This window comes from Orussus abietinus, unplaced genomic scaffold (assembly GCF_000612105.2).
Source record: "Orussus abietinus isolate OABI.00-Male unplaced genomic scaffold, Oabi_2.0 scaffold758, whole genome shotgun sequence".
Classification (NCBI taxonomy): Eukaryota; Metazoa; Arthropoda; class Insecta; order Hymenoptera; family Orussidae; genus Orussus; species Orussus abietinus.
In genome coordinates this window covers 10,345-22,124 of record NW_019394906.1, presented here as the reverse complement: position 1 = coordinate 22,124, position 11,780 = coordinate 10,345, and the positions used below count along the sequence as shown (strand labels likewise).

General features: G+C 40.1%; 1 protein-coding gene across 1 annotated transcript; it reads right to left on the bottom strand.

Moving 5' to 3' along the window:
- Window positions 1-273: 273 nt before the first annotated feature.
- Window positions 274-11,384, bottom strand: LOC111674145 (hydroxysteroid dehydrogenase-like protein 2). Its single transcript, XM_023433459.1, has 3 exons — window positions 11,229-11,384; window positions 10,695-10,858; window positions 274-524 (listed from the first exon to the last, which is right to left on the bottom strand). The coding sequence occupies exons 1-3, from the start codon at window positions 11,240-11,242 to the stop codon at window positions 307-309; spliced, it is 396 nt and encodes a 131-aa protein (XP_023289227.1). The 5' UTR covers window positions 11,243-11,384; the 3' UTR covers window positions 274-306.
- Window positions 11,385-11,780: the final 396 nt, after the last annotated feature.

Sequence of the window (11,780 nt, the reverse complement as noted above, 5' to 3'; positions counted from 1 at the left end):
CAGCGCGCATGAGGTTAATTTTCACCGCGATTCTTTCGAAACGATTTTATCCAATATATTAGCACGCTTTCCAAGAACAAATGAACAAAACCTTTGAGAAACAATGAAATCTTGAAATATTCATAATCTATTTTTAGGATGGAAGCACTACCAAGGAATCTTTTTCATAGTAAGGCATCTATTTTAAAAGAATGTCTTTGAAAAATGTTATAGCGTCAGGTTTGAATTCCATATAAATGCAAGGATTTCATAGAAGAAGCTGTGGATTTATGCAATAAGATATATGTTGTATTTAATTTTATCTACTTACACAAGGAAAGTGCCTCTCGCATTGACATCATTCATAAGGTCATACTTCTTCATCTCTGTCGTAAGTGTGTTAGTTAAAGAGATTGCGCTAGCATTATTAATTAAGACATCAATCCCACCAAATTTATTAACAGCTTCTTGCACTGCCAATATGACTTGTGATTCATCTCGAACATCTACCACACATGGAAGGGCTGCACCTCCGGCTTCTTCAACTGAGAAATCATTAATAAACTTAATATTTTCCTCATAACTATATTAATATAATTGAAAATATAATATACTTAGATCTATAACATGGTACATTTTTTACGTTATGAAACATTTAACCCTTCGTCTGTAAACGTTTGTTCGGCACCTCCTGTCTGAAAACCTGGGTCTCACGTCCGACCGTTTTTTCACCCCGTTAATACACTCAAAAAATTCCGAAAAAATTCATGCTAATGTTGGAAACCTTAAACTTGATATATCAATCATAAAATTGTAGAAAAATAAATTTTCCATATATTTTTTGCTAAACAAATGAAGCAACTCGGTAGGAATGCAGTGATTTACTAAAAAAAATTGTAACTTTAAGAAAACTTAAGATAACATAACTTAAAAAAACCGGATAATTGAAGCTTAATAATACAACTTTTAGAAAAAACGTCCGCATTATTTATTTAAAATTAAATGCTTAAGTTTGAACAGGTAAAAAAGGCAATAAATCATATATTAGGCATTACTATTTACACATTTTAGTATCAAAAACATTTTATTTATCGTCTATTTTACAAACTAAATAACTTAAAACTTCTATTCGTCAACTCTTATGTTACAAACTAAATTTTACAAAATTTTGGTTAAACAAAAATATTTTCACTCAAGTAATACTATTCTATTCTACGCAATATGCACAGCACACAAGTCGATGATCTCCACAAACCGGTTTTTTACACTTCACGTAGCATTATTACGTCTTTCTGTCTCTGTCGACTTTACAAAAACAACATCGTTTTTTTTTCTAATTCATCTGATCCGAACGTTGGGTTACCAATCTCGTCCGAAGATAATATTTTTTGAATGCTGTTAGCTAAAGATTTGTGCAATCCGGGCGTCGCTGCGCGCTCTTGTAAATGAGGTTTTACATGTGAAGGAGCCAATTCTTTCAAAAACTCTCTTTTATTTTTATTTTTATTTTCAGGCAGAAAATTATATAAAATGCAACCATTAACACTGGCCTGATCCAGCATACCTGAGAAAAAGCGCATTGGTCAGCGGCTGCCTGTACGGGCGCAGGAATAATTTCCACAGAGCTGGTGTAAAACATCTGTGCCACATTTATTTTTATTATAAAATTCTATCATTTCTGGCTTTCCACTCTCTTCGCACACTTTTCCGTTTTTATGCATTGATGAGAACAGCAAAACAAATTTATTTTTCTTTGGGCAATACGAAAGTAGAATATTTTGCCCGTCGTAACCGTACCTCGCAGTACCCATCGAAGCATTTCTTCTGAATGAAACCGGAATCTGACATTTATTTTTTCGTAGCGCGCCTACTACTGTCAAGTTAAATTCCATCCTTCATTCTATTACAAATCTCAACCGAAGTAAACCAATTATTGCATGTTATCACTTCATCACCCAATTCGGCACCCCCCGAGCTATCCTAACGGACCGAGGAACCTCTTTCACGGGACAACTATTCCAAGAATTAGTAAAAATTTTCAAAATCAGGAGAATCACCACTTCCAGGTACCGCCCGCAAACTAACGGAGCCTTGGAAAGAAGCCACCATGTCCTTACCGAATATTTAAAACATTACATGGGTAATTACGCGGACTGGGATCTGATGCTGCCATTCGCCATGTTTTCCTACAACACGTCAATTCATGAGGCAACCAATTTCACCCCCCATGAATTAGCTTTCGGAAAAACGGCCGGAATACCCGCATCCTACCCCTCCGAAAAGGAAATGAAAACCTATAACAATTATTTAACAGTACTGACCCAGCACCTCAAAACCATTCGCAGAATAGCCCGGGCGAACCTCAATACCTCAAAGGAAATCTCAAAAACAATATATGGTCGGTAAGTAAAGTCGATCGAATTTCAAGTCGGAGACTTGGTTTACGTCCTGAAGGAGCCTCGAACTCATAAATTTGACCCCCATTACGTAGGCCCCCATGAAATTGTCGAGCTCCTGGAATTGAATAATGCCCTCCTAAAAACAAATCAAGGAAAAACAATTATAAAACATTTAAATAAATTAAAACCGGCCTTCCGGCGCGAATCATCAAATACTCCCTCATCAGTAAACTGGACGACCTTAGGACCTATCAAATAACGACCGCTTCACGACGAACCAAACGAGACACCACACAAGAAGCACACGAAATTTGATTCCCTGGAATGCATTAAAAACGGTCATCAACCAAACCATCCAACTGGCCACATAGGAAAAAACCCGAAATCAATTCTAAAAAAACCTTCCAGCAACCCTAAGGACTTCCGGACAACAGGAGGAGGCTGAAAAACCATCAACAAAGAGAGAAGAAGGTGAAAACCATGGAAAGCACCCCCTGGGAGGACACCCTAGCCTACAGAGCACTGCAGCAACTGAGATGTGCCACTCCCAGGTACAGGACCCTCTGGTATCACCAGAGTAAAAATGTACACCTCTGCAATCGGTGCTACTTCAACCAAAACCCGACTCCAGACTGGCCCGAGTTCACCCTCACCCACCGACATCGGCTGCGGGCTCGAAACCACCCCCAGGAGCGATGCGGCCTTTACCACAGCAGCCTACTACGAACCCAACCGGTCGTAAACTGCCGTACATGTAGGGCAGCATTTTGCGAGGCAGCGCCGGAAGCCCTTTCAGAAACCAGCGAACTTAACCTGGATCCTCGTTGAGAACCCCTGACAAAAAAAAACTGTCTCTCTCTTTCTTTCTTTTCTCGTTTTCCTTTCCCCCCCCCCCTTACCCTTGTTTTTTCCTTTCCTCTTTTCTTTCCTTTCCCCTCCTTCTCTGTTCATACTTATTTTATTTCCCCTCCCTCCTTATCTATTTCCTTCCTCTCTTCAAATCTATGGATATATATTTTTTTTGTTGTCCTCTTCTTTCCTTTATTCTCTTCTCTTTCCCTTTTTACCCTACCCTTTCCCCGCTCATACAGATCATATTCGTTATCTATTTCCTTCCTCCCACATAGCTATGTATATATTTTTTCCCTCATCCCATCTTCCATTTTCTTTTTTTTTCTTTTCCCCCTTTTCTTCCCTTCCCCTTTCCCTCTTCTTAAATAAGAAGGGGAAGATGTGGGACAGGGACACAAGGGGGCGCAAAAAGAAGAAGCACAGAAACCCAATTGCGGGGAAATCATTGATATATTGTTACACAAACCAATATGAAATAAAATGCCAAATATAATAATACAAAAAACCGGGAACTCGTCTCAGCCTTCACTTCGTATCCCAATCTTCGACTGGCGGGAACCCCTCGAAGAGGAACTCGATCCCCCAGGCGTCTTCCTCCTGAAACTCCTCGTTCAGCTGGCGGCTGAAGCTGCGGCCGACCCGCAGCATAGACAGCACATTTCGAGCCGTCCAGCGTATGGGACCCTGCAACAAATGAAAAAATTAATACCATACATTATATAATCACACCCCGGAGGGAAATCACATATAGGCATGAAACCTTACCGTATGTAGAAGGGACGTGATTTCCTCCCAAACCCGCCGGCTAACTAGGCGATACCGCCAACGGTCCCGCCCCAACGGCAGCAAAACGGACTCCTCATTTACAGCAGCCCTTCCTCCGGCCATTTTTGTTTTAAATTTAGTCTGGACAAACTTCAGCTACGGAGCGCAGTAGAACGAATTAATGAAATGAACCACCGCGACGGCTCCGAAACCGCTCCGCGAAAACGCGCATTCAGCCAAGGCCCCCACCTCGTCCGAAAAGCAAAATCGCGAAACTAATACCTACCATCATTCAAATCCATATACTTACCTTCACACATTAGAAATAAGTGTATTTTCAGACGGACACGTACACTCCCAACACAGCAAAAGGAACACCGCACGAATACAGAATGCACACGTGGGTACTCTTCCTCACCCTAGCTCACCTAGCCACGGGTTTCCCAGAGGACACCGGATGCAACACAATCCCCATCAGGAAATCTCCAGGAATCTACTTTGAGAAAACCCGAGAAATCCGGACATTTCACGTCCAGTGGCGACTGGTCACCGCGATTGAAATTGACGCCTTGCTCGTAAAAAGGCCGCAAATAGCTTCCCATATCAAGGAAGCCGGGGACCAGTGCCGAAAAGCCAATGTCACCTTCTGTGAGGCTACCGAATGGACTCTGCGTATCAATGCACTTATGGGCGATACGCAGAAGTACGTAAATTTGCTTACAAACTTGATCCTGGAAATATCAAACCGGAACAGACTCTCCAAACGTGGAGCTCCGCTATCCTTCGTTGGGACCATCAGTAAAGCCTTATTCGGCACCCTCAGCTCCGAGGACGCCGAATACTATAATCAACAACTAAATCAGCTAGAGATGGAGCAAACCCACCTCTCGCAGATCGTAGGAAATGAAACGCATATAGTAAGATCCGAATATTCATCAACGATTAGATAATCTAACCCAAGAAACTACGAGATACCTTGAAGTTGCAAAAGGGATAGCGAAGGAATTAAACCAGCAAAGTCTAGAAAACATCGACAAGCTTATAAAACAGCCCTTTTGGCGCTGGATAACCGCCTTGGGAAGTCTGGCCCAGGAGTATCGTTCCGGAATCTTGTTGATAACGGATGCTGTCCTTTTCGCAAGACAAGGAATACTGTATCCCGCCATCCTATCTCCTGAACAATTGGAAAAATCCATCTCTCTGATACAAGAAACTTCACCCCTGGAATTTCCTTTATCAACACAAGAACTCCTAACAGGCTCTCTCAACCACATCGCTGAAGTACAAATCCAATACCAAGAAAATCGATTAATCCTCATCCTAACCTTCCCCCTCCTCGACAAAGAACCGTTCCAACTTTACAAGGCATATGCAACCCCAACGCAGCAACCCTATGGCACAGCGAAACCAATAGCCGCTTACGTCCTACCAAGGACACTCTACCTCGCGCTCTCCGAGGACCAAACCTACTATTTCAACCCAGAGGAACAGTACATTCAACGATGCCTTCCCCATCGCCACTACCTACTGTATGAACTCACCATTCCTCTGCACAAAACCGAATCATCCACCAATTGCGAAATTCAGCTACTAACCCGACCACAAGAAACGGAGTGGAGAACCTGCGACCTGAGACTCACTACCCCGGGAACCATATATTGGCAAAGATTAGCAGCACCAAAGAGCTGGCTTTACTCTGCCATCAAACCAGACAACCTAAAGGTCCATTGCCGAAATAAAATCACGGACGTAGAAGAAATTCAAGGACAAGGGATTCTGCAACTGGCCCCCGGTTGCAAGGCCATCACCCCCTCCACGCGTCTGACGGCAACCAGAGAAATCACGACCAACACAGCTTATCGTTATGCACCACCCGTATGGCTGAACCTTACTTCCATTTCCGGGCCAATCGCAGAACCACACCTACTGGCCATCGACAACCTCGCCAAGGAACTCTCCCTCGGAAATTCCGCCCAGAACTGGGAAAACCGCAAAAACGGAATGGCCTTGGCCCGACTGGAGGAAGAAGCCCACAGCATCCAGGTCCAGCAGCAAAACAAAATTCACCACCAGCTCACAACCTACCTTCCGGTGGGAATCTCAACATCCACATTCTTCATTGCCCTTGCTATAGGCGTCTACCTCATCCGCCGATGAGGCCGCCACACCAGGTCACATCATCGCACAGCACCAGAACCACCAAGGGAACCTCCAACCATCACCAGGACGATCCCCTTCAACCAGTTCATCTCAAACCCAATCCCGATCGCGCCACCGCCTCCCACGACAAATGGAATCATGGCCCTTCTGCCATTTAGAGGCTTAGATGTAGAACACTAACACTAACCAACGTGCCGAACCCTGTAATACCCGATCAACCATGCCCTCTGTAAGATGCAAGGAAGAGGAAAAAATCCCATTCAGATAACATTCAGCATCGCGAACATACATGGTTAATCGAGTAAATCGGGAGCCCTAGGTCGTAATCCGCGAAAGCATCCTCCATTGGGCGATGTTTCGTCTAAAAGGGGAGGTTATGTAGGCACCTTCCGTACCCTAACGTAGGGAAAACCCCTATTTTCCAATCACCGTAGCTAGCCATGGAAATCCGAATACGGAAACGCGATTAGGAAACTCTTGCAAAAGGATCCAACGAGTTCGTCGGCCAAACGGCTCCAAAAGTCATCGACCGACCCGGAGCGAACAACTTGATGACTTCGCAACGCATCAGCACGATTCAGAAACGCCACCCTCCCCTGGGCCCTAGGAAACCCCCACCAATTGGAACATCCTACTAATAAAACCAGCAGTCCGATCAAGACGGGGAGTCTTTAGTCAATTTGTCATAAGTCAGTGTCAGTTCTTACACTACACGTCAAGTATCATCGAAACTTTGAGTGGAGCTCCTGGTCCCCGGTTCTCCGTTCCTAGCGAGTCAGAGACCGAGACCGTAGGACTCCCTGCCAAGGACCACTATCCTGCGAGCTGCAGTAGCGCCATCCGGTACTCCAGCAATCCAACCATCGAGTCAGGACCAGACGGCGGCACTGCGACTTCCGTTGAACGGGAGGCTTCTAGATCTCCAACCCTAGGGCACGTCACGGGATGAAGGTGTTCACGCACAGTCATCCGACCGGGTCGATCAAAAGAGACTGTCACCGATTACGGCCGCTGAACAAGCCAGGTAGAGGATCCTTCGCAAGCTCGACTCATCCTCATTTTCATTCTAGTTTATTTATTAACCATTTATCTCCGACCAAAATCGAATTCTAACCCCTATCGCGATTTCCATGCCTTGCTCCGGTTAACCGGATAGATTAAGAATCCATCAACTTCCATTAAACTGCTGAGCTCGAATCTCAGCATCGCGAAACAGAATCACGCGAAGACCGCCATTAAAATAGTAAGAATTCCCGCATCAGCACACCGGCGTCCAGTAACCTGCCGCCGCTAAAGCGTGCTATCGCGACACCCGAACCGCCGCGACTCAGAAGTATATTAATCTAGAGAAATTAGGTCAAAGCACCTCGGGTGCCCTTCCAGCTGATTGTAGTTCAGACCTCACGTACGAATAAATGCAAATCTTAATACACTAGCTACATAGCCATTCGTTCGCATCCCTTTTTTATTCCTCACTCCCCTAGATCTCACCAGAGGAATTGATCTAGCCGCTCGGATAAATCTCCTCACAAACTTAAAATAATCGTTACGCGCAAGATTTGGATAATCTCCATCTGAATTACCCCGGCCTCGCATCCGCTCGGCCGCCCCGTAACAATAAAAATGATTCTACGGATAAATTTAAATAGCGGTATCCACTCCTTTAAAAGATATTTGGGCTGATGAAAAAAATACCGATTCAGTTATAAACATCGTGTACATATTGTACACCTTAAAATATTTATTCAAATTGTACAAAACTATTCTGCACTTAAGGGGTTGTTTACCCCCGGCAACGCTGTTAGTTGTGAAAATCCTGAAAGACGTCAACTTTATTTTTCAATTTTAAGCAAGAAAATGATTAGTCCGTAATTTATTTAATTTTATTGCAGATATTATATTCAAAAATGTTTGAAAAAATATCGTTTTTCTGAAATAAAATATAAGGGTTGCTACCCCCGAGGTCCGAATTACTGTCAGTAGATTCGCCTACTACAGAGACATATTTTGTACTTTGATTCATTTCAAAACATCGATTACAACTCCAGATATTTAGAAAAAACCGTTTTTGGGGGTAAACTTTAGGGGCGGTTTTCACCCCTTAAATAGAGGATTGGGTCGATAAAAAAATTACATGTCCCTTATTTTTCGATCCTCTACAACATATCTAAATTTCAAGAAAATCGGAAACGGAAACCTCGAGGGGTTTCCTTGTTAGCCAAATATATTTGTTTTCTCAATTAATCAGAAGAACGTTTTACACCGCTTTCTTTTCAAGAAAGCACCCACTGAACACCAAACCTAACAGTTACATAGCTTAAAACTAACAAATAACATAACGTTTGTTACAATGTAATAACCTAACAGTTACGTAACTTTAAGCTAACAAATAACATAACGTTTGTTACAATGTAATAACCTAACAGTTACGTAACATGGAGCTAACTAGTTACATGATATTTGTTACAATACAGTAACTTAACAGTTATGTGGACAACATGGAGCTAACAGGTTATATAACATTTGTTACTATCATATCTATATAAATGTAGCATAACTTTGTTACTCTTTATCTTACATTATGTTACTGTCCTCATATTACTGTGTATATGCAGCACATATTTGTAACAAAACAGAACTGCATTAGTGCTGTCATCTATTTTATTACGTCATCGTCATCGTCATTGTCATAATTCATCGTTAAATGTCATAAGATTAATGTATATCATATTTTGTTTACTACTCGTATGAAAAATGTGATTTTAATTCGTACGCGCATATACATTATCAGTAATTGTTTGCTAGTCGAATGAAATCATAATTACATAATTTCATTGAAAGTCTGACTTATCATTTAATATCCAACTATTGTTAAGTACCAAAAAATAATTAAAAATACAAAATTATATAATTTTTTATAAAATTGCGCTATTTCTTTTTTATTAAATGTATGAAACATTAATATTATTTTAAGGTAACTGAAATTATAACATTAATATAACATGTTACGTAACATGTTACCTTAGGGAGTGGGAAATAATAACTATCATCTAATGTCCATGTTACTTTTATGCTACATAACATGTAAGTTTCGAAAACGTAACATTTACCCAACAAATATGTGACTCATTTGTAACATTTACCCAACAGACATGTGTTCACTGGGCGATGCATAAGAAAACCAAAATATTATTACATGTAATCATTGAAATGTCATAATTTGTATTGTTTAGAAATTATAATAGAAAGAGAAATGATTTTTTATTATCTAAACTCACACTACAGTACCGAATCAAAGGATTCATTCGTAATGGTCATTTTCAGGACTGTCCTGATAATAAACGATTGGCAAGAAAATCTTTCAAGACGGTATATAAAATACAACTATTATAACCAAATTCAATACAAAGTACAAAGACCGGCATAGAATGAAGTTAAAAATTTGAATTCCAATAACTACTTCATTTTTTCTTTCCTTCTTATTCTGCTGGCGATAACAGAAAGAAAGTGGAATCCAATCTCTATTAAATCTGACATATACAACAAAGAATTTATTCAAATTAAAAGTTAACATATTCCAGAATAAGGAATCAAAGCAATTTAATAAATGTGTTTTCTAAAGAAATTGAAATAAATTAAACAAACCTACAACATAATTCTCTTAACAGATGATAAAGTAATTTAAAACCAATATTCTCCACCAGAATTAGAAAGAATTGAACAAAGTAAAATACTTTTATTGCGAATTTAGCATAAACCAGACTACACTATGTGAAAAAAGTAAAATTAAGATTTACACAAAATTTATTCTTGTTGCATGAATTGGGGTTGGGGCAAATCAGGTATTAAATAAAAAAGGAAAATCGTCACCTTAACAATGAAAGTGAAACCAAAGAATTCAGAAGTTCCATAGAGGCCCAGATCCTATGTTAGGCCTTGATGCTCTACAAACTGGCAAACAAACCAGAAGTTGTGGTAAAAGAGAGATCACATGTGTCAACCAACGGTATCTCACATACAGGAGGAAGAAAGGCATATATAAAAAGACGAGTACTGTGCATAAGATAATGAAAGAATGCAATACGGTATATATTGCCATAAAATTAAGCCTGATGGAAACATGATTACAGTACCCCCATCCATTAGCTAACATATTCATTATTGAGCATCAAACATCCATATCCTTCCGGGATTTTCAGGAGACTTCTGAATTCTTTGCTGAAACTTAGAATTGTACTGTCTTCAAGCATTTTTATCATAGGTACATGACAAACAATTAGCTAAAGAAAGCATTATAAATAGTTAATTAAAGTCAATACCTGGCCATACATTGAAATTTTGCAGACATTGACTAAAGTCACTGATTGTGCCTGACAGTTTAAGGACACTTTTAGACAAATAGATCTACTTATATATCATAGATAAAATAAAATCACAAAATTAAATTATCTTAAATGGTTAACAAAATTCAAACCAAAAGAATATAAGTTTGGCTATGTTACAGGAATCTATTTACCTGGAGTAAAAATTAATACATACTTTCCCTAGCTGCTGAATATATCGTGCCAGGAAGCTTTGGATGCTGTTTCGCAGTTTTGGCAGCGATAACAATGTTTGCTCCATCTTTTGCTGCTTTTAAGGCAATACTTTTGCCAATGCCCCGTGAACCTCCAGTAATAAAAATAGTACGTCCTGCAAGTTTTCTGAAATATTATTAACACATTACCCAATGGAAGCCTAATGATCAGCTGTCGGATACCTGTTATCACTATTTATCCCCACATTTGCTGGTAAATAATATGCTAATGTAATTGTTTCAAATAATATTTGCGATAAATATTACTATAATCAGGTAAATATCTTAATACTATTACATGATAATGACTAATATACAAAAACATACAAAGTAGTTTCACATACTGGTACACCAAAATCCTGTCCATTTATGATAATATATGAACACTCAACAGACGTAACTAATTACCAGAAAATATAATTAATTCAACAAATTCAATCAATTATTAGTGAACACTGAAAATCATCATTCAATCGCCTATAATTATGCATTCTTACCCTGTATTAATCATATTCGAAACAATCGCGAGTAACTTCTGTTACCAACTGAAGTATCAAGTAATTGAGAAATTTTTTACGTCAAATAAACGGCAACATCGATTAAACTGTCATTAATCGAACTTTGAGCATTCGTAACAGTACAAAGTACAAGCAAAGAACTCAGAAGTCTCCATACAAGCCCAGTTCCCGTGTTGCCGCTTGATACCCAATAAATAGTCACCAAGTGGAACGCTAGATGGCAGCACGGACGACCTGAAGCATTACAGAGCGAGGAAAAGAGCATGGACGGCGTGAGTTGCCGTCGGGTGGGCATATCAGTAGGCCTATTCTCTAACTCGTAACGACAGCTATCGTTATCGTTAATCTACCGAAGCGACACCGTAACGACAAAACCTATTCTATAACTTTCTTGAAGCGACAAACGTCGTTAATGTAGCGACAAATGTCGTTATGGGTATCGGTAGTATATCGAGCCCTAAAAGACCTCTCGCTAAGAGCGTAACGAGTAATGTCGAAGCGTTAACCAATGGGAATCCAAGAAAACCTCTT